We start from the raw sequence: 23,215 nt of genomic DNA on the forward strand, positions 1-23,215 counted from the left end.
AGCCTTGTGTCAGATCACAGGTGAAATGCCACCTGTGTAGTCGATTACTTGAGTCCCAGGTCTGAGTCTTATGCTCTTATCTGATGCTCTGCTAAATCCCTCAGTGAAATGTGAAAATTTCCTCTCTGACCCCCCCATTGTTAGATATATACAGATAGTCCACCTGAACTTAGCTACAGACACAAAAGCACCGGAACTTACAGCTCCTTAACCTTATAACCTGGAGGTAGTACACAGAACAACATGGCCAGACACATGCTCTGGACTCCGACTGCATCCGTTTGAATCCTGACTCCCCTATATCCAAACTGTGTGACCTTAGGCAAGTGACTGCATTTCCTTCAGCCTCAGTTTTCCCGTCTGTAAAATGGCAATAACGCTCCTCTAAGGTAGAGGCAACAGATCCTCGGCACGGTACCGGTACAAAGTAAATGCTCAATGAACTCGGATCTCAGTGCAATTCCTAGTTGTTCTTACTTCTCCCAAATCCTAGCGAATAAAGGAGATTAACTCCAGAACAACCGAAATAATTCTTAAGTTTTTTTTTTTTTTTTTAAACTCAAGCCCTGTTGTCAGGGTTTAAGACAATAAAGGTTCATGATCTGCATCCTGGAAATCTTCAAGGAAGTGTACGGATTTAGTGCCCTGCCCCCACCTTTCCTCTGAAGAGAGGGGTGAGTGGTAGATGGCTCGTCCCTGAGGGGGACCCGCAGCCCCTGTGCTGAACCCACCTGCCCAGGACCCGCTTCACAGGTGTGTGACCTGAGGGCCCCGTGCTTGGTTTTAACGTTCTGCTGTCTCCATCTTGAAATTCTCAATAAGACTGATCAACGGGCCCTGCATTTTCATTCTGTCCCGGGCCTGCAGATTATGTCACTGGTCCTGACCGGTGCTAATGCCACGGGCGCTGTCCTGGGCTGGGCAGCACTTGGGGGAAGGTGCATCTGATGGGCACACCTCCACAAGCTTTCTCTTTGTGGGTGTGCTTGCGAGCACCTCTCTTGGGCCTTGGGTCGGAAGCCCCCTCCCACCTGGTGAAAAACCCCAAAGCCCAACACTCAGGGAGCGGGGGGTTCCCTGGCAACTCCTCCCTCCCCGACTTTTTGCAAAACAGAATCCACGCCGGGCCTTCCCCGGAAGTGCTCCCCCATGCTGCTGGTGTGGAGAGCCTCATGTCTGCCAAGGACCGAAACAAAACCACCTGGGCTCTGTTGTGGCCCTCCCACCTGCTGCCCCTGCCCAGATTCCTGCTCTCTCGGCACTGAACCCTGACGGCCTGGCTCCTGGCGTCTCCCCAGGAGGATGGATGTACTGTCTCTAGACATTTCCAACAGCGGGTAGAGCAGTGGCTTTGCCTCATGTTTGCTCTAGGCAGGGATTTTTTTTTTTTTTTTTCCCCAAATGAAATATTGGGAAGGGAGGGAGGGAAGGAGGGCAGTTTTCCAGGACAGGAAGGTCCCAGGAACCCAAGAGGAGGTGCTCACGAGGGAACAATGGCCTTGTCCTTTCCCCCCCACTTCGGGGTGACAGGAGGTGTTGGGGAACAGGGGGATGAAGGCAGTTGGACGCCCCCACGCACCAAGGTGGGCTGATGGTGGGCACAGGGACCCCACCTACCACACCCTCCCCTCTGACGCTGGCAGAGTTGAACAACAAGCAGATAAAGAGCAGACGCTTGACCGGGCCTCCCTTTATGAACAGGGTACACTGGGCTCCCATGTGCTGGTTTGGGGACGGCCCCTGATGTCTGTGTCACTTCAGGGGAGCCTCCCGGGCTCAGTGCAGCCATCATAACCCATCATCACCAGCTAAAGACACCCCATAAAGACTCGCCAGACACACAATGATGGTTACAACTGGGCTAGAGCCCTTAGGATTTTGCCTAATTTCTATGGCCAATTCTGCCCAAGGAGGTACCTAAAAGCTCAAACACACGGTCTATCAGTAATCAAAGGGCTTATTAATACCTATGAAAAAGGCCTTTCTAATGCACTTCATCTGGGCATCTTTAAAAAGCAGATGTCTCTTCTTTGATCTTTTAGCATCCCCCCAAGAAGACCAAGTGGGAAATTTTCTTCTTGGGGAAAACGAGGCCCAGAGAAATTAGAGGAAAATGCCTAAGGCCACACAGCAAGTCAGTGAAGGAACCAGAAATAGGAATCAAGGGCACCTGGCCCATTACTCTAACCTCTAACTTGTTCCTTTCCCCATAGGTCCCCCAATTAGTGGGAACAGCTCTTACTCTCTAATGGATGGTTAACTTTATGAGTGGAATGATTTTTACAAACAAGCAGCAATGTGACTCTAGGTAGGAAGTATAAAGCCACATCTTTTCCGTCCTACACACTGGATTTTCTTTCCTTTACAGGCTGTAAACGATAATACATATCACTCCTTTCTTGTCTCAGAGACCTGGGTTCTTCTGGTTTTCCATACAGAGATGCCTCAGTATCCGTAGCTTTCCATCAGGGACTAACAAACAACAAGAATCATGATTAAGAACAGCCTTAATAATTTGGCCTTGCCTGGAAAACAAAAACATAGAGAAACCATCCAGAAGCGGTTTCATCGAGAGTGTGCCTGTCGCCATGGCTGGTCCTGGATGTGGATTCGTGGCTTCTGACCCAGATGTGTGATTCCCAAGTGATCACAGCCCCTCCACTTCCCCTTTCCGGGCCCCAATGTCATAATGTATAAAAGGGGAGATGGGAAACGTTTATCCACGGAAAGCAGACAAGAGTGGCTAATAAATAGAGCCTTTGAGCCCTGCACAGCAGGATGCACTAAAAACACTTAACGAGCAGGACCAGGTTACTGGGTCCTAGTAGCTGCTCTGCCAGATTCCCACATCCTGTGTACGCTGAAGGTCAGGGCCAAGAAGGACTCATGTTCTGTTCTTTCTCAGTGGGTGAAGGCACAGCGGGGACAGGCAGAGGGGCCTTGGATCCCTGAGACTTCCTCCACAGCCAGTGTTTACTGGGCGCTAGCACAGCACGTGGGGTGGTGGGTGAGCTCTCGGAACGAGGCGGAAATAAAGGCTTGAGAGGAAGCCCGCTCTAGTGGCTCTGATTCTTGACCAGGACTTGGGGGAGCCTCGTCTTCCTCCTGTCTCTGAGGCTGAGTCACCAAGCCTCTTAATGACCTCTCTCTGAGTAACTTCCTGCTGCTTCTAGAGGGACCATTATACTGAATCCCGGCAGCCATCTGGCCAGTCCCCATCTCCCACAGATAAAGCAAGGCCGGGGTGGGGGGCAGAGGTTAAATAAGTAATTGATGCCGGGCCCACTCTTGGGACTTCTGTCTTGGGCTCTTTCTAACACACCAGGAGGACCCGACGATGAGCAAAAACAGAGTTGTTTCGAGCCGATCTTGAAGTGATCACTTCTCCAAAGGCTCTTGGCTGCCTGCCTTCCAAACACCAGCAAGGAGTTCTCTCGTAAGAATCAGACTCACAGCCAGGAATAACCTCCGAACTCAGGATGAAACATACCAACTAAAAAAAACCCACTTCCTGATTTCATTTCTGCTCTGTTCACCCTCTAGAAGTAGGGCTGTCACTCACTCATCTCCAGGTGTATTTATGCACTTCGGCAAATAAAAATGAGCTGCCACACATCGTGAGGGATACAGGACAAAAGGAATCACTCAACCCCAACAGGATGGACTTGAATTAAAATGGGAGCACAACACAGAAACCCCAAGCCTGCACGTTCAGAGAATTTTATCAGGTGTCCCCTGATGAGGCTTTACTGTCACGCAAGAACTAATTCTAGGGAACAACAGAAGCAGCGCTGTTTTTAGCGGGTTAACACCATATGTCAGAGGTTTCTATATCAGTTGCATGGGTATTCAATACATTTTACCTTATGCTCAGAAAAGAGAGAAACAAGGCCCTGGGGGTTTAGGTAACAACCAATCCCCAATCCTCTTCCAAATATGCAAGTTGTGACGTCTACTTTGCATGAACCTATGCTAATAGGACAGAGAAAGGACATGACGCCTCACATATGTTTATATGTGTAAGGCGCCTACAACCTAGTTGGGAGCGTGCGACATACACAAAGCAGACTGTATCCACGATATAGGAACTAACTTCATGATGGAGTTTAAAACCATCTATAGCTTCAGGCTTTTAAAACTCTAGGGAGGCACCCCACCAGCTTATGAAGATAGGTCTCATGCTTCTGTTTCAGAATCAACATTCATGACCATCACTGAGAGTCTCCTGGGTTTCGGTTCATCGTTTTTAGCGATGAGAACTCTGACTTGGAAATCAGGAGGCCTCAAGTGATAGTCCTGACTTTGTAAGTCACTCTTTATCTTGGCTTCCTTTTCCGCATAAGGAGGGGCATGTCTGTGGGCATTCCTGCATCCTAAGCACGGGTTGAAGGTCAGCATTGTAAATCCTTGGAATGCCACCCTGCTACTCTTTATTTTTAAATTCCAAAGTAGCTTGTTTTAAACATTTCCTACTTATGGGAGACAGTACAGAATACCGTTGTCCCTCGGCATCCTCAGGAGCTTGGTTCCAGGACCTTCCTCGAATACTAAAATCTGAGGATGCTCAAGTCCCTTATATAAAATGGAGTGCTGTTTGCATATACCCCACACGCAACCTCCCGTACACTTTCAATCATCCCTAGGTTACTTACAATACCGAATACAATGTAAATGCTATGTAAATAGTTGCTGGCACTCAGCAAATTCAAGTTTTGCTTTTTGGAACTTTCTGGAATTTAAAAGTTATTTCTGAATATTTTCGATTCGCAGTTGGTTGAATCCACAGATGTGGAACCTGTAGATAAAGGAGCAGATTGTTCTCCTGATTAAAAGCACGGTTTTCCAAGTCACACTGTCTGCCACTTGCTGGCTGTGTATTCTTGGCAATGAAATTTCTTCGTGTCTTTCTTTTCTCGTCTTTGAAATACAACTCCAAACAACGCCGGTCTTACTTTCCCGGGGCTGCTGTATTGATGAACTAATACATACGAAGTGCTTCAAGTGGAGCCCGGCATGCAGTTAGCACTCAAATAGCAGCCGTCATGCTCTCTTCCTGCCATCGTTCACACGCTACTCTTCATGTAAAAAAAAGTTCTGATTACTTTGAACACGTAGCCCAAAGCACAGGTTTGTGCATTTTTTTTTTTTTTTAAAAAGATGGCTAATATGGTGCCATGGGCATTTAAAAAAATGTTTTTTGTTCCTTGGATTTTTCACGATGCAAGTGTAAGCCTAACCCAGCTTCTCCTTCATCCACTGGAGTTGGTGTTTGACGCATTCTCTTCGGATTCTTTGCTTCCAATCCTTCTCCAGTCAATTCCTGGGTCCACCACAATTTTGACCAGAGTCAGTTTGGACCACTTTCCTGCTATGACGGTTTTTGGCCACTCGCCTTGTGGGAACTTAGTGCCCTGACAAGGGATCAAACCGGTGCCCCCTGCAGTGGAAGCACGGAGTCCTAACCACTGGACCGCCAGGGAAGTCGCCCTGCTATGACTTCTCATCTCACAACATTCGCCCAGAGAGGAAAGTACCCTCCTGTGATACAGCTCAGCAGTACCCTGAATGGGCCAGACTGGGATCCAAATCAGAGCCTCCAAGACAGCCAATCTATGTCAAGATTATTAGCTCACAAAGTGAGCCTACCAGGGTCCTCAGGACCTGCGTTGAAGGAAGGCTCCCTGGCTTCCACTTTCTTCCAAGAGGACCACGTAACCCAGCAAAGAAAACAACAGCTAATTTTTCTGCACAGCCAGACCTAATGGAATCAAGATGTTCTTCCGGCCGGCTGCCTACTCCTCAGTGTCAGACCACAGGAGCTCTCAATTGATTGGTTAACTCAGTGACAGATGCCCAGAGCGCTGGGCCTTGACCCTTTAATGGATGGCCTCTTTTTAACCCATCAAAAACCTTTTAGCTTCCTTTGGCTTCAGAGTCGTTACTAGGGGAAGACAGAGGGAAAGAAGATCCACAGATATTTAACAGGCCTCCGGAGAAAACAGGCCATTTTATTTGTCCCCACTGGACGCAATTTCCTTTTAATTTTCTCCCTAGGGGGGTATCTCTCTGTATCATTTTCTTGTGTGTATTTTGGCTTTTCTTGGGGAAGAACCTGACCATAAAGCTTTGGCAAATGTAAAATCTTTCAAGAGAAGCTGAAAGTGTTTTTCCTTTCTTATCCTTGGCCTCCTGATGGAATTTTCTTCCCTCCTCTGTGTGCCTCTGGGGGATGGATGCGAGTTAGTATCCAAAGGGAGAAAGAAGCTGGCCAGGGATTCACGTTACCTGAGTCCAGCTTTGGTTTTTCTAGCAATGAGCATGGTGGCCCAGTTTGGTGTGGCTTCACTTCTCTGGGCTCCAGCCTTTCCTTTAAAAACAAAAAACTTCAAGGCTAATCACACCTGTGAAGACTTCAGTGAATGGGATGCTTCAAAGAGGGAATTAGTCTGAGAAGTAGTTGGTCCATCTCGGGTGGGGAATTATGATGGGCCATTCCACTTGCAATGGCAAAGATCTCTTCTTGGATTGCTGTAAGGGTTTTTGTTTTGACTACTTTGGAGGACAGACTTTGGGGAAACCTGTATTTTTCTATATTTCTCTTGCGGGGGGAGAGGAGTTGGCAGTTATCAGTTGTCTTACACCTGGTGGCCCTGCCCAGAGGTGCGGCATCACAGTGAGACCCTGAAGGGGGCTGGCTGAAGCCGTGAGAGACGGGGTAGAATGCAGAAGAATGGATTGGCAATGAGTTCTACATAAATAAAGGTAAACAATCGTAACTAAACCCCTGCTTAATCAAGCTTAAAAAAAAAAAAAATGACAATACTCTGTTACACTGTTATCTGGGAGACAAAAGTTAAAAAAAAAATTAGTCAACTAGCAAGGGCTCTATGGGGATAATTATTTAAGAGCAGCTTGTGTGCACTTTAAACTACCCAGTGCTTCAAGGGTTGGCTCATCCTCTTGGGGAGGGGAAGGCCTTGCAGATCCTGGTCGCTGTGTGTACCAGGAGAGGGGCAGACCACTGCTGCGGAGACGGCAGGTGTGAACCCCAGGCTCTCCTGGTTGGAGAGTGTCTCAGGGGGTGTGGAGGACGGAGAGGCACGGGGCCAGGGCTGGGAGGCTTCCTCGGCGAGTCACACTGCTGCCGAGACCACGTGCGCTCTAGCCGGCTGCTCTGTGATGGTGGCCGCAGCCAGCAGGAGCAGGGAGGCCGGTGTTAAGCCGCCATCTCTGCAGCTGGCACCCTGGTTGACTTTGGTCATCTCTCTCTCTCTCTCGGGTTCCTCTTACTAAGCAGTGCTGTATCTGCTCCACCTTTTAGCCTTCCCAGAAAGAAGAAACATGAGGGGATGTTTTCTTAGAGGTAAGGACAGAAATTCTAGAATTTCTGTCTTCCCAGGAGGACTGCTCCTATTTCAGGCTCTGCCCTTGTTCCATTTTCCTAGAGGAATCCTGAAGCGGGCAGGTCAATATGGGGAAGTGTGAATTTGGGGGAGGAGGGGTGAGGGCAGAGGAGGAAATGGATACTTTTCAGTAGCCTGCCCTGAACCACTTTCTTTCCATGACTGCTGTCCCCAACCACCCCCCCGACCCCCGCCCCGACTTAACAGCCCTAACCTGGGCTAGTTCTCCCAGAGATTCATGTACTACCCTCTGCCAAGCAATTCGCATCCCGTGTCACAAGCGTCTTTTTTACTCAGTTATCTTTGCTACCCGACTCTAGGCTTGTTGAGGGTATTTTCCTGGCACCTAGCACAATGCCTGAGGCATATCAGACATTCAGTAACTGTTGAGTGACTTAAGTGAATGAATGAAAAGCTCTATGAGGTAGGTATTATGGAAACCAAAGTTCAGAGAGGTTAAGTTACTTTCTCCAAGTCACACAGATGATAAATGGTGGCACATGGTACTTGAACCCCCAGGTGCTCAAAATTCAAGTAACTTCCGTGCCATGAGGAACCACCAGCCCTTGAACCTGCACATCTTGTTAATACATTTCTAAACTGCACAGGATATGGCAACAGGGAAGTGGCAGTGAGGGCCAGCCCGAGAGCTGCAACCCAGGAACCACAGCCCTTCCTTCTTCTGGTAGTTCTGTCTGAATTCAACTCTCCTCTGAAGTAAATGGGGGAAGTTACGGTCTCCAGGAGCTCAGGGGCCCGAGCTGGCATCCTAGTACAGACCTGGAGTGACTCTTCATGCCATTCCGCTTAGAAACTGCCTCGATTGGCTTAGGGCTCTTTGACAGGCATGATCCAGAGCAGGACCCTCCTGGTAAGAGTCCCCCAGCCCTACCTGCAGGCGCTGGGAGGGAGAGCTTGACACCGTTCTGGCTGTGCTAGGGTTTAGTATTAAATAGGTTCACACTTCAGGAAGATCAGTTCAGCCTGGGTTTCCCCTCTGAATCATGCTCATTTAAAAAAAAAAAAAAAAATCTCACAGAACTCCCTAAGTATCGTATAGCTCAGCAGAAACAAGCTGAGATTCCCTGAGACAAAGCAAAGGTGACTGGATTCAACAAGCAGGGTTTCTCAGCCTAACATTTCCTGCTTCTAAGCAGAAAAGGCATCCAGATGAACTGGAATAGTTCAGTGGTCTGTGTCTTCCTGCAATTCACTTTCGACATATAGTTCCTAGCAGCAATTTGGGTACTTTCGCTCCAAGAGACAAAAAATAAAATCAAGAGACAGTCTAGATGGACTGGGGGGGAAATTTTATGCTTTTTTTCCCCCAATCAACAAATCTAAGCTGTAAAAAGCTCTCATGCCTCCCTCCTCCCTCCCTTTCTTTACAGACGTCTGGCCTTTCACGTGGAGCTTTCTCCAACCCTCCTTATAGGAGCTACACTATCCTATCTCTGAGGCCACTACACACATATACATGGAGATGACCTCAAAATTAGTGGTAGCTTCCAACAAGCTAGTAGATATTCTGCTCTGGCTGCTTTTGTTCATGTAACCAGTATTTATTATCTACCATGGGTCAGGCACTGCGCTACCAGCAGGCATGCAATAGAGAAAAAACAGACAAAAGTCTCTGCACATTTTTGTGAGGGGCCAGGTAGGCAAATAAGAGAACTATACAGTGAGGAAGTTAGAGGGTAGCAGGTTCTGAGGAGGCCAGGACAGGGGTTGTCACAGTTTATAAAGCGGTCGGGGAAGCCTTCACCGAAGTGACAGCTGAGTGGATACCAGAAGGAAACCGGGGCAAAGCCGTACACCCATGTGAGGGAACACAGGAAGTGCAAAAACCCAAGGCACCATTTGTGTGTGTGTGTGTGTGTGTGTGTTTGCTATGTTAGTGCAGAAAATGCTGACGTTAACAGGGAAAGATGGAATCTTATTTAGCCATAAAGAGGAATGAAGTTCCGATTCATGCTACAACATGGATGAACCTTGAATACGTTATTCTACATCAAAGAAGCCAAGCACAAAAGGCCACAAATTCTATGATTCCATTTATACTAAACGTCTGGACTAGGCAAGACCAGAGAGAAAAGCAGGTTCGTGGGGCTTGGGGAAGAAATGGGGAGTAGTCAAGAGCTCCCTTGAGGCCTTTCCACTGTTTTGACTGGTAAATCCTACTCTGCATTAACCCTTAAATCAGAAGATGCTCTTTGGTTAAAACTCAGTAAAACTAATTACTTAAAAGGAGCCAGCAGTCCAGGCTAAAGCCCCCTCATCCCAGGGCCGCCCCTTCTCCATAAGCAGCCCCCCACTCCCCCTGGTCGGATGGTCCTCCTATAGAGCTCTCCTCTCGGGTCCCCTGGGGTGGGCTCTGCAGGTGCCAACTGACCTCCAGCCTGACCGCTTTGGGCTGTCATGGCCGAGGCACCTCTGGGGGGTGTTATCCACCACTGCCATGTGAGCAAGCCAGGGACCGGGTTTCAGATGGTTTTTCAACCCTCACAGCTCCAAGCATCAGCTCAATATGTATCAGTAAAGATATATACGTGTGCACGCCCATGCACAGGCCATTCACTCAGCTGTGCCTCCTGAGCCTTGATACAGGCAGGGCTGGGGGCTGGTTTACGGTCCGGGAGGCCTGGAGAGACGGGCATCTGGAGCTCCCCTGGCTCTTTGACCTCCTAATAAAAGGCCAGAACAGGGGCACCCATCACAAGGAGGCTGGGTCTGCCCTGGGTCTGCCCACGGACCACACTCAGTGCCCGTGTACGCTTTCCAGAAAGATTCTCAGGATTGACGAGGAATCTTTCAAATCCCCATGAAGCATCAGAAACACCTGTTGCGAATGCCAGAAAGACCTGGGTGCCGGGATGGTCTACAGGTTCACTGGCCGGGGCTCTCTGGGGTTGCCCCAGTTCTTAACTCAGCACAGTTGGTCAGGAGTTATGCCATCGGTGGGTGATGCCACCACGGCACAGCCAGAGCCATAGGATATGACAGTGATGTACTGGCCTAGACTTTATGATGATCGATCTCATTAAAGTGAGTAGTGAGCAGACCACCCAGTAAGACAGGCAAAAACCAAACAAACAAAAGGGCCAAGAGCCCGTTTCACGGGTCACCCCCCTGGCTCGAGAGGCCACCATGTGCCCTGGTTTGCTTGGGGCAGCCCAGTTTGCCTGACGCTGGGGTGTCATCATTAACCAGTGCCCTCTTCCATTCTCAAAAGTGTCCTGGTTTGGATATTAAAACCCTATGGTCACAAAAATAAATATACTCTATGATTCCAGTTATATGAGATCTCTAGAGGAATCAAATCCATAGAGAGGGAAGTAGAATGCTGGTTGCCGGGTGCTAGGGCTGGGGAATCACTGTTTCACGGAGACAGCTTCAGTTTTGCACAAAGAAAACGTTCTGGAGACGGGGTGCACAACAGTGGGAATATACCTAATACTTAACCACTAACCAGTGGTTCCAATGGTAAATTTTATGTTATGCATACTTTATCACAATTAAATTTTTTTTTTTTTTTTTACATTTAAAAAACATTACTGTTTACGTGACTCTGAAACCTCTCACCCTCCATTGGGGTATGAAGTGTTTAGGAAGGTGGAAACTGAGGGAGGATTTGAGAGGGAGAGAGGTGTGCTGTCAGCTTCCCTGACCCAGAGGGGGGGACGTGGAGGATACCTTCCGCAAACCTAGTGAGAAAAGGTTCACTAGGGTGGCCTGGAGAGCTTGCCAGGTGTCTCCTGAAGTTAAGGGCCACCTAAGACTGTCCCTGGTTCCTGCTGACATCTAAGTCACGAGAAGTGGGCTGCTAGCTGCCCTCCGAGGAGCTGACGGGGAGATTGAGGCAGTCCAGCTGGGAGAGGGGGCAGGATTTAACTTTAGACCAAGTTTGGAACTTTGGTTGTTATCAAGGACCGGACACTCTCATTTCTTAACAAAATTAACTTTGCTGCTTAAAGCGACTGCATGACTCTGTATTACCTGGGAGTGATCAGAGAAATCACGGGCTGCCTGCGTTTCCCTCTAGGGAAGAACGCTTTTAAAAGAACGGTGGGAGATAGAAGAAATGTGCCTTTTTGAGTCCCAGGTGGTCGATGTTCTTGTTAACCTGGCCAAGTCTTTGGTTTTTAAGCCAGAGAAAACCCATCAGCTCTTAAGCTACGACTGGCTCAGGGCTCACTGGAGTGGGCGGGGATTCTGGAGGCGCCTCTACTCAGGACGGAGATCCAGCAACAGCACTGGGTTTTGATTTGCATCTGCAGATTGCACCCAAGGTCAATGGGGCGCCCCGAGTAGTGGGAGTCTGTTTCTGTGAGTTATTTAGAAGCTCGTCAGTCTCAAGGGGGCCGCTGGCCTGGCTGTGCGGGTGTTTATTTGCATGTGATAAACACAGACTGTTGAGTTTGACCCCTACTCTCCGTCCCAATCCACGTGGCTGTTTATGGCCACCCTAGTGCTGTCACACGAGGAAGAGCCCCGGGAGACCTCACACCCCACACAAGGGACAGAGATCCCCAGCTGGTGGGGGGTGGGGGGGCTGGGAGACTATTTTTGGTTGTCTGCTCAGATCTAGCTGGCACTTTGGCTAACGCGAACAACAGTCAAAGACAGACAGGGATTTACCCACTTAGAAACTGGCATTTTCTCCCTCTACCACTTTCTTCCAGGAAAATGTTGCTTTTCCTTTTATGAAGGACTCCCTTCTGGCTTTACAATGAGCTTGCCCCTTGCTTCATTCCTCTCCCCTGTTTCTCCTTTCCTGCTTCTCTCAACCTCAAGATTCCCCATCACCTGTATCATTGCCTTGTTGATGAGGAAACAGGCCCACGGACGCGACTCAGCTTGCAGACCCGGAGCTAAAACTGAGGGGGCTTGACCACCAGGCCAGATATCTTCCCACCAGATATAACAGTAGGAGGTGGGCGCAGGAACAGAGCACCCAAAGGGTGATGCCAGGTCTGGAGATTAACCCTTGCACCCAGAGAACATTTGGGTGAGTTCTTCAGAGTACAGTGTACCCCCTCTAAGAGCTACCTCCAAGCATGTCAGCCCAGGAGAGAGCTGGACCTGCCTCTCTTAAAGGAAGAGTTGCATTTCTCTCCTCCCGTACCTCCACGGAGAAATGACGCTCACGTTATAGCTTCTAAGGATTATCCACCTGGATGGAGGCATGCTTTTATTTTCTGCTCACGGGCATCGTTTTCAAAAGGGACAGTCTGACACCAGCACGAGTATTATGGAGACAGTTTCAACAAGGATACAAGTAGGTGTCCTTGGAGGGGTGGCTTACTCAGGACCAGGCTTGGAAACGGCCTCCAGAAGAACCTGTGGGAACCAAGGGACCCTGGGTTCCCAGATCCAATGACCAAGGGAAAAAAAAAAAAAAATCAATCCTCTTAACAAAGGGATTCTGTTTGCTCTTCGCGGTGATCCTGCCTCTTGTCTTCAGCGTAAAAGAGACTGTAACGGTATTTGCTATGTCAAGGGCAACAGCGCTTTTATCTTGGGGAACAGGCAACTCTTTGAGATGTAAACATATTCAAGACGAAGATAACTAGACTATTACTCCTGTTTTAGAGTCTCTACTTCACAGACATAAAAACAGAGGCACAGAGGGGTTAAACAAGTTGTTTATCACAACTCTGAATACCCTGGGAGTGAGTGAATAGCCCTCAAATTCCTCCTTGGTTGAGATTTTGAGATTTATTTTGCGCCTTTAAATGGATATGGAGGCCACTGGCTTATAAAACATCTTTTTTTAAAGGCATAACTGTTACAAGAAGGAATTTGATTTAAACTCAGACTACAATATCTTAACAACAAAACAACAAAGTAGGATCACAAAGAAAGTTCCCGTTACCTGTGTGTGGAGCAATGATCCTCAAACTCTGTAGCCTGTCTTCAAATCGCCTCAAGGGCTTGTGAGAACACACACTGCCGAGTCCCAGCCTCTGAATTTCTGAGTCTGGAAGTCTCAGGTGGGGACCTGGAGTTTGCAGTTCTAACGTGCTCCCAGGTCATGTAGCGGCTGCTGGTCCGAGGGCCACACTGGGGGAACCACTACAGGAAAAGCTCCTGCATCGGCCAACCTCTCCTTCAGGACTGAAGGATTTATCCTCTCTCCGGGAATTGCCCTCAGCTGTAGAGAGCCATCTTGCCCAAGGTCACAACCCCACGCCTGTGGCTCACCTGTATCTAATGATTGGTTGATGCTGGGCTAAGGCGAAGGGTCTGATGATTGACGGCCCATTGTTGCAGCTTCACAGCTTTCCCTAAGGTTGTATCCCAGCTCAGCTTCTCCCTCTGCCGGGTCCTGTCTCCTTCCCTTTGCTCATTGCTGTTGATTCCAGACCACTTCCCAATACACTTCCTGTGCGAGAATCCCTAACTCTGCTTCCCAGGGGATGCAACACTCGGAGCGGAGTCCCTTAAAGTCACCTCCTTGGCCAGACCACCCCTGACCATCCCCCTCTTCCTTACTGATTGGTTGTCTCTTCGTAGAATTCAATACTCTCACACTCTACATTACAGATTTACCTAATGCGATCGTTTGACCGTCTTTGCCACTAGACTCTAAGCTCTTTGAGGGCAGGGACCCGTCTCTTTTGTTCACTGTAACACCTGCAGGGCCTCAAGCAGGGCCTGGCTTACGATAGGCACTTGGTAATTCTCCTACGGGGTCCAGTTTATTGGAGAGGATTTCACATTCAACACCTTCTACTGGAGCTGGTCTAAAGCTCTAGCTCAGCACTTTCAGGGGACGGCAATTCTTGGATGGGAGGAGAGACTGGGGTTCCCGTTCCAAAGAGAGAGAACTCAGCCATGCCTAATACACGTGCTTTGAGGAGAGGATGTCTATTGTCTACTGATGCTTTCAGAAGAGCGTCTCAATCTTCCTAGAATACAACTGCTTTTTTCTTTCTTGGGGAGTTATTTTAAGATGGCAGACGCTGGTGACTCTCTCTGCCCCCCTCCCCTGCCCTGCACCCTAGCGTCCCTCCGGCAGGCCTGCCCCTCAGCTCTGAGGCTGGCTCTCCTTGATGACCCATGGCCAGGGCCTGTCACCCACAGGCATGGAACCCTTCCTGGTCCGCTCAGCGCTGAGTGAGGTCTGAAGGAGGCAACAGAGAAGCCCTTCTTTCGATCTGACGATGAAAAAGCAAAGGCTGCAAAACGCTAGGAATGCTAAAAGTAGTCCGTGGAGCTCTTCCTCCCCAGAGAGCCTAGGGTGCGGTTTCCCAGGGGAATACAGATAACGGAATGAGGGAGGCACCCGCCCAGGGCCTGCCGAGGCAGAGGGCCCGGCAGCCCGACGATGAGTCAAGTGCATCCAAACAGAAGCTGAAAAATAAGTTGGCAAAGCACTTAATGGCGTGCTTATCACGCTGAATAATTCAGCAGGCTGACTGCGCTGGGAGTCGGTTCACGGTTAATGGAGTATTTCCTGTAAATATTATTTTCTCTTCCTGTTTCATCATCTCATCCAGTTCAAAAATCTTTACTAATCTGGGGAAGTGACAGCAATGCATCAATTCTCTGAGCTAATGCCCCCAATTCTGAAATACTCTTAGGAAGCATAGGAAGCTACATTGGCTGCTCTGGGGAAAGGGGCGACCATTTACTCTGGTTCCTTCTCCTAATGTCTCAGAGGGGAGCCCTCTGTGCACCTAATTGTGCACCTAAGTGAACATAAAAGCGCTCCTAATTGCACATCAAATAAATAAGTAAATGCTGTCTGCTGAATACGTAACAAGGACCAGCACTACCATCCTTCCCCCCATGGAGAGATTTCATTAAATATAGGCTGGCGAATGGGCTGCAGCTGTAGATGATGATTTACAGATATCGAATACGCCTTCTAGGGAGGTTTTTTTGGAGTTACGTGTTTCACACTGTTCATTCTTTAATGCGTATATTCTCTGACACAGCCTGCAGGACAGATCTTCATCCTAACTCTTCCTGGCACCCCATTCGGAAAGCATTTTCTGTTGTAGATGATAACGTTTTCTCATGATTCGATGGCTGGTCTGGCCACAGGTTTGGAAAGTGCAAATTCCAGCGGGCGGACAGAGAAGGCAGCTCAGCTTGGCACTGATGGGGGTTGAGTCTTGAGTGTGGGAGAGGCTAATCGCCCAAAGCCTTTGGTCCTGGTGCTACAAAGAAGAGGCAGATTGTCCCAGAGATCAGAGCTTTCGGACTTTTCCAGGCTCTGATCTAAGGAATGCAAGGTCCTACTCTAAAAGAGGGAGCCCTTTGTGATCGATTACGTCCAGCTTTATTTATCTCTGCCCCAGCTGATCCCGGTTCTGCAGGAGTTAATAAGCAATGCCTTTTCAGTACATATCATTTGATTTTCACTCAAATGTTCTCAGGGAAGAAGAAACACTCTTGCTTGTACTAACACAACTATCTGAGACTGACGAGCCAGCGGCTCTGCGGCGTGTCCCCACTGATGGTCACTTTACGTAGCTGGCATTTGCTCTTTTTTGATGCTTGGGTGTCTTTCCTTGGCCATAAGTGCAACCTAAGATGAAGCTTGGGATTTACTTCAAGTTCCCAAATGCTGGTCTGACAATGTTTCATGATTCCCTGAAGCCAACAGGACAGTACCTGGTGGAATAAAGGACCTCTCACCTGCGAAGAGCTCCGTTCCTACACACGCAAACACACGCTAAAAGGGAATGTGGTACATAGGAGAAAACAGGGTAAGATCATCTATGTAGCTGCAGGGTTTTTCTTTCTTTTTTTCACCACTGTGACCCTCTTTGCACGTTTCTCACCATTGCTAAACCCAGACAGTTAGACATGTAAATACTGCCATTCCTGTACTCTTGATACCTCACTCACAAACGGTGCCTAAAATTATCACCCCAGAATCATGGGGAAGAAGAGAGGCATGTTTTGCAGTGTGATCAGCATTTTAGTAGGAACAAGAGTGCAGAAATGGGGAGGCAGGCAGAGTGAGAGGGAAAACATCACTGGGTGAAGGAGGGAAATAGGAGGATTTAGTGAGAGTTGATAGGGGGATAGTTAATAACATAAAAATTCTGCAATCTGTCCTTGGATACGGTTTGGGATTCTGTCTGATCTTTTAAAAGAGCTCATCTACACAAGCAAGGGCCACTATCCTGGTGTATGTGGATGTACTGTATATTTTAACTGTTTTTAGTCCTATGTGTGGGTTTTTTAGGGATTTGGGGGGCTATTCTTGCACCCATCATTCCGAAATACTTCTGAAATTGGCCTTGAGCTTCTGAACATACACAAAAGCCAAAACGCCCTCTTTGGGTGTCCACACGTGTCTCGCTGTTCCTGACACATGTGCCCTGAGGGCAAAGAAGCTGTCTTTTTTTTTTTCTCTCTCTAACATCAGCAGCTTGCATTTTCGGCTGTGCTTCTGCAAGGCCAGGCGTCTGTTTAGAAGATCCAGGTAGCAGATAGGGGCGCGTGATTGGGAGGGGCCTAGGATGTTCTCCCTACTCCGTGGGTGAGGGACCCTGTGCTTTTACTCCATCCCCCCCAAAGCCCCCAGGGCTTCAGAGTGAGGATTAAGCAGTTTAGGGTGGACTCTGCCACCGGCGTGGCAAACCGCACGCCACCCGGGGAACTTGGAGCAGCTACGGGGCCGCCCGTTTCTGGGCAGTCATCAGCCACCCACCCCCCCTTGTCTGGTGGCCCACGTGGAAGCACTTGAGCGCAGTCTCGTAGGAGGCGCAGCGCCGCTTGCTGTGTGTGTTATCTGCTGAAGCTCTGCAGCTGTGGATGCCAGACAAGGCCTCCAGGCCCTCCGAAGGCGAGGGAGTCGCCCGCCCTGCCCCTGCCTCTGCTTGAATGTTGGCTCTCAGCACGGTGGTACCATGTGACACAGCTGCTGTAACTGGGTCAGAGTGTCAGGGAGGCCTGTGCCTGGGCCGGAGGTGCAGCTGTTGCTACAAAAGGGCCTTCAGGTGCCCAGAACTGGGCGTCACTCCCAGTTTCCCGAGCACTGCCGGGGTCCCGGGTGCCAAGCTCTGCCTGGCCCCTTTTGCGAGGGTGTGGTGCCGCCCGGAGGGTCACCCATCACTCGGGGCCGGTCTGGACTTGAGCCCTGTCCCCAACTCCTCGAGGGCAGAGGCCCTGCCGGACGCACCTGCTGCGCCCGGCTGACCCTCCCCGAGTCTGAGTTCGGAAAGGAGGCCCGCGGCGGTGGTTCTCAACTCTGCCCGCATGTCGGAGTCAGCTGGGAGGCTTTCTAAACGGTCAGCGGCCGGGTCAGAGATGGCGGAGGGTGGGGCCAGCGGAGACTGGGGCATCTCTTCATCCTGACGGTTTCACGTGAGTTTCTGATTTTTAGCTGAAGACAGACTGGGGCACTCGTATGTGCTGTGCACCAGTGGTCACTACCACGTGCCCGTGTCTCTTTAGGTTCACAGGTCCAGAGCCAGGGAGTGTGCCCTGTACATTCAGGGACTCACAGGTGCCTTGCACGAAACAGAGACGGCCTTTTCATGAAGGTGATGACACTGGCTGTGAGCGGAAGGAAGAGACGTCCTGCATCCTTCCCCTGCAGCTGGGACCTCTCACCTACGGCTCAGGCGAAGTCTTTAGGGCCCATGGCAGGTCTCAGCAGAGGCGGATTCCCCTCGGGCTAATGAAACTTTGGGTCTCTTCCCCTCGTGGGCCCCTCCCCTCCCCCCCCCCCCCGTCCTTCCTTCCTTCCTTTCTTCTGCGCTAGGCGGCTTGTGGGATCTTAGTACCCCGACCAGGGATCGAACCCAGGCCCTGGGCAGTGAAAGCTCTATGTCCTAACCACTGGACCACCAGGGAATTCCCGTCATAGGCTTTTCAAAGGCCTGTTCTTAATTTTATACGTAGATTGCACATTCATTTCCTAAAGACGGCTCCCCAAGTTACAGAAGGGCCAGGGTGTCCTGGTCCCGGCCCTGCCCTTCTGCCTCACAGGGGATGTCACGATGGGGAACTGAAAGCCACTCACAGCTACTGTCATTTTTCCAGCGTGCCGAGTGCCTCTCCCGTTCCTCTCTCTGTTCAGTCTCTGGTTCGAAATTCTTGACACTGTCGAGCTCCAACTGAATACCCGCTGCCTATCTGCCACCACTACCTGGATGTCCCATCGGCCCAAAACTCGGCATGTCCTAAACTGAACTTCTCTCCCCTTCTCTTATATCCCAGGCTTTGGTCAATCGAGAAGTTGTTCTAGATTCTCCTCCTGCTCCAACGTCCACCCTGTCGCCTCCCGCCATTGATCAGTCACATCACCTTCTAAACATCTCACTTCCAATTCCCCTTCTCTATCCCGGGCACGGAGAGCCACCCCCAAAGCCACACCACCAGCTCTGGCCTACACTAATGTAACGATGTCCCGGTTGGCAAGTCTTGCCCTGTATCACTCCACTCAACCTCCACCAGGTGCCAGGACGATGTTTCTCTGACTACGAAGGTCTCATGTGGTCACTCCTCTGTCTCAAAGATGAAATCCTCTTAGCAAACCCTCAGGATTCTGTTTGCTGGGGCCCCATCAGCCTCCCCTCTGGCTCCTCTCCCACTACGTTCCGGCCCCAGCGGTGCTGTGTGCTTCTCCATCACGCCATGCTGCTCTCCTTCACGGCGCTTTCATGCACACCTGTGTGCCTCCTCACCCCATTCGTCCATCTGCAAAACCTCTGTCCCCCCTTTAAGACTCAGCTCCTACTTTGCTGCCTGTGAAGACGTTTCTCCTTAAGCCCAGCTGATGACTCTCTCCTTTAATTCCCCACCAACCCTCACACAGACCTCTCTTATCTGTAAGACGCAATTACCACACCCCTCTCCCTGATGTCCTGCGCAGGTCCTGAAGACCTGATGTGTGTCTTAATTATCTCAGCACCTGGTGGTCTGCCTTGCACATAACAGGTATGCAATAAACATTTTTGAATGAATGACTAATGACTCTGATGGCTTGGTTGTCCCTCAATTAGCAATAGACTTGAGAATCCCAACTACTTCCTTAGAGGCCACAGAAGCGTACGTTATTTTAAATAACTCAGTTTGAATAGAGGCAATATCCGGAATAAATGTGTTGACCTTTTAACATTTTTAATCCACTGACCTTCATAAATTCAACCAATGAGAGTAAATTCTCTTATTCAAAGGCTGATTATTCACATGTTGCTCTTCCTACTTTTCCATATTTTGAAGTCCGTTTTGGAGTCTGACAAGAATAGTTACAATTTATTGAGCCCTTGCGCTGTGTCACACCCTGCGTTTTACATATATCACACACATCAAGCACTACCTCATTATCTCTCAAATCTTCATTAGCACCTCAATTAGAGAAACAAAGCAAGCTTAAACATATTAATAAATTAAACTGAACACATACCGATACTTGTAAGCACGTTTTTCAAATACATTCAGAGGGAGAGAAGAATTCAACTGTGGGATTTTAATGAACTCCACTGTAGACTCCAATCGTCCAAGCTGGCCTTGGTCTCCACCAGTGTGGGCCATCAAGAGCTGGATACATTGTAACCAGGACTGGGTTAAAAGATCTAGGAGTATCCGTGGCTCTTGGGAGCAGAAAAAAATGGCCAAGCAAGTTGGAGAGAGGGGACAGTGGATGGAAGAAGAAGGAAGGAGTAAAGAGAGAAGAAAAAGCACAGAAACTTACAAAGGTCATAAGGGAAAGAGGCAGAGAGGAAACAGAAAGAGTGTGGAAGAAGTACAGACCCAGTGACTGAGAAAAACAAAGAGGGAAAAAATAAGAACGCAGAGTCCAAATCACGTCCTACAGCAGGGAACTGGAGGGGTTTTGGAAACAGTCACGAAACAATGGTCCCCGAAACGGCCAGGTTCCTACGGAACTGTCCCCAAGGAAGCATCCCTCCATCATATGCTCCAGATCTTTTCATAGAACTTAACTGACTGACTGATCAATTGAGTGAAAATCCTCCTCAACACAGGGCCATTTTTTTTTCTATCAATTTAATAAAGAAACTGGTTAAAGGCAGATGTTAACTGGATAGACTACAATAAGCTCGGATGTGTAGTGTGGATTTCAATCCTGTTCGTGGATAAAGAAGCTTGGAAAGCATTATGCAATAACATAACGAACCTATATTGCTTTCTCCCTCCGAAAGCAAGTGTGGTTTTGATAAACTTTTAATATGTATTTCAGGGTCTGAACCGCATACCGTCTCCCCATTTTTCTCTGCCGGAGGAGTTGAATGACAGCTCTCACCTCAGAGATATTTTTCCATTATAATTTTTCAATTTGTTCTGGTCTAAAAAATGTGTGGAAACAAAAACAGAGAAAATTCAAGCCCTGTGTCCTCTTCAAACATTCTGTTTTGGCTTCACTGTGAGTTTGCAGACTCCTTTCTGCTTCCCTCTCTTTTTTGGCAAATGACCTTATTTCTTCCAGATTTCTGATCACTTCTAATATGCCAGAAAATATTTACTGGATTTGCAGGAAAGCCTCTCATGCTTCTTTAGTTTTCACCTCTTTTGGGCCTACAATCTCTTCTTTTAGTTCCCCTCCTCCAAAAAACAAAAAACAAAAAAACAAAAACAAACCTTTGGGAAAACTCAGATTAGCCTCGGGATTCAAGAGAGATGTTCTCAAGCACACAGCACCCCAGGAAACGAAGGAACAGGACAGTCTCTCAAAGTCCTCTGGTCCATCTGCCCTGGGTGAGCTGATCTAGTCTTCTTACCTTAAATAATTTTAACAGCTTCCGTTTCCTTAGTGATGGGGAGGAAAAATATTTCCCCAGGGAACGCAGGCTGGATGACTGCAGAGGAGTTTGCATATACCCACAATTAGCAGGAGACCAGGGGGTGCCCAGAGGCCCTGAGGCTGCACGGGGTAACATGTTTAGTCACTTCTCTGCCTGTTTCTCCCTCCACCTGAGTGCCATCCTCCCACAAAGGAGAGCACGCTTACCTTCCTGGGCTTGACTTTATCGTGGTAGTCATACTGGAAGATGCCTTTGTAGCTCAGTCCCAGCCACCACGGTATCCCCTGCTTGTCCTAGGACATCAAAAGGAGTACGGGTAAGCATGGGACCAGACAAGAAGACAAGAACCAAGAGATCTCCTGGTTCACCTGAAGACAAAGGGAAATGCAAATTCCTTGAAGTGGACGGAGCCCACCTCTCCGTGCCTTACCTTAATGGGTGTGCCCTGTCATCAAAGGATGCTCAGTAAAGTGACTTAGACAGTGCCCTGGGTTGGGGACCCAGCTCTGCTCCTAACCAGCTGGGGTCCTTTCCCCCTTTCTGAGTAAGAAGTGGACGCCTTGTTCTTTGTTCTCCTTCTAAGACTTTAGGTTTTCTGAGCTGGGCCCCTCACCTACTAACAGGGAAAATCTGAGAGATGCTGAACATTCTAACAGAATGACCTTCTGAGCCGAGAAACTGTCATCGACTGTCAGAGCTGGAAGGAACCATAGAGACTACGGAAGCTGACTCCTCTAAAAATTTTGTCTTAAAACATTTTATTTTTTTAGTGCTGTTTTAGGTTCACAGCAAAATTGAGAGGAAGGTACAGGAGTTTCCCATGTACTCCCATCCCTACACATGTGTAGCCTCCCCCGTGAAGAACATCCTGCACCAGAGTGGTACCTTTGCTGCAAACGAGGAACCTACACTCACCCGTCTTAATCACCCGAAGTCCATAGTTTACCTCAGGGTCCACTCTTGCTGTTGTACATTCTACGCGTTTGGACAAACGTATAAGGGCATGTATCCATCATATACGTAGTGTTACATAGAGTATTTTCATGGCTCTAAAAATCCTCTGTGCTCTGCCTATTCATCCCAGCTTCTGGCAACCAGTTTTGCCTTTTCCAGGATGTCATAGAGTTGGAATCATACAATGTGCAGCCTTTCCAGATTGGCTTCTTTCACTTAGTAATATGCGTTTAAGACTCCTCTAATTTTATTTTTTTAATTTTGTAGCTCATACATGCATATTTATTTTATTCCTACCAGAACAGTGGAAATGCTCTCAAAACTAGCTCAAGTTTTCTATATCACTTTTTCCCCCTATTTGAATAAATTTATTTATTTATTTATTTTAAAAGTTTTATTGGAGTAGAGTTGATCTACAATGTTGTGTTAGTTTTCGGGGTACAGCAAAGTGAATCAGTTATACATATACATATATCCACTTTTTTTTTTTTTTTTTTTTGGTAGCTTCTTTTCCCATATAGGCCATTACAGAGGATTGAGCCGAGTTCCCTGTGCTATACAGTAGGTTCTTATTAGGGACTCCTCTAATTTTATAGACAAAGAACTCATGCAAAGGTTGCGTCCTACTCTACTCAAGACCCTCCCCTTCCCCCCAGCAGGCCAATGGCAGTGCAGGGTAGGCAGGTGCTCGTAAGGTGTGTATCCTGTTCACCTCATGAAGACAGTGGCTAACTGGCAGGACTGCGGAAGCAAAATCGAAGCTCAGACACTCTGGGAACTGAATTAAAAACACCAATACCATCTTTATTCCTCTAACAGAGACCTCTGGCTCCCCAGATTGTAAGTTGTAAATCTACATTCAAGACTGTTAATTAGAAGCTCCCACATGCTAGGAGTTGACAGTGGGCATATCAAACAGCCTTTCCCTGGATTTGTCCTAATTGCCACATGTGTGCATGATCTAACATACCCCACGGTGGATGTCTTGAAAACTCACAATTGGCTTCAGCATTTTCAAATATATGTGGGGCAAGAGTTAGTTCAAGGTAAGCACAAAGGTAAAGGGCCAAAGAAATACATTTTGAATTTTTACAAAAGTTTCTGAATTTCTTTAAAGGTATAAAA

The 23,215-nt window shown here is 48.4% G+C and overlaps 1 protein-coding gene across 12 annotated transcripts in view; it reads right to left on the minus strand.

The window, feature by feature from the left end:
- Positions 1 to 23,215, minus strand: part of FRMD4A (FERM domain containing 4A) — a 474,860-nt gene that overhangs the window by 64,723 nt on the left and 386,922 nt on the right. For 11 of the 12 annotated variants that reach the window (XR_014242614.1, XR_014242615.1, XM_082385295.1 and 8 more), the window contains one exon: positions 21,343 to 21,429. Coding sequence is in view for 9 of the 12 variants with exons in the window: in XM_082385295.1 (XP_082241421.1) it covers positions 21,343 to 21,429 (87 nt within the window). In the remaining 3 variants the exon portion in view is untranslated. Of the gene's footprint in view, positions 1 to 13,278; positions 13,411 to 21,342; positions 21,430 to 23,215 lie in introns of those variants that run through there. The other variant, XM_082385291.1, reaches the window with a different exon arrangement.

Source organism: Balaenoptera borealis (genome assembly GCF_965194805.1).
Source record: "Balaenoptera borealis genome assembly, chromosome: 3".
NCBI lineage: Eukaryota > Metazoa > Chordata > Mammalia > Artiodactyla > Balaenopteridae > Balaenoptera > Balaenoptera borealis.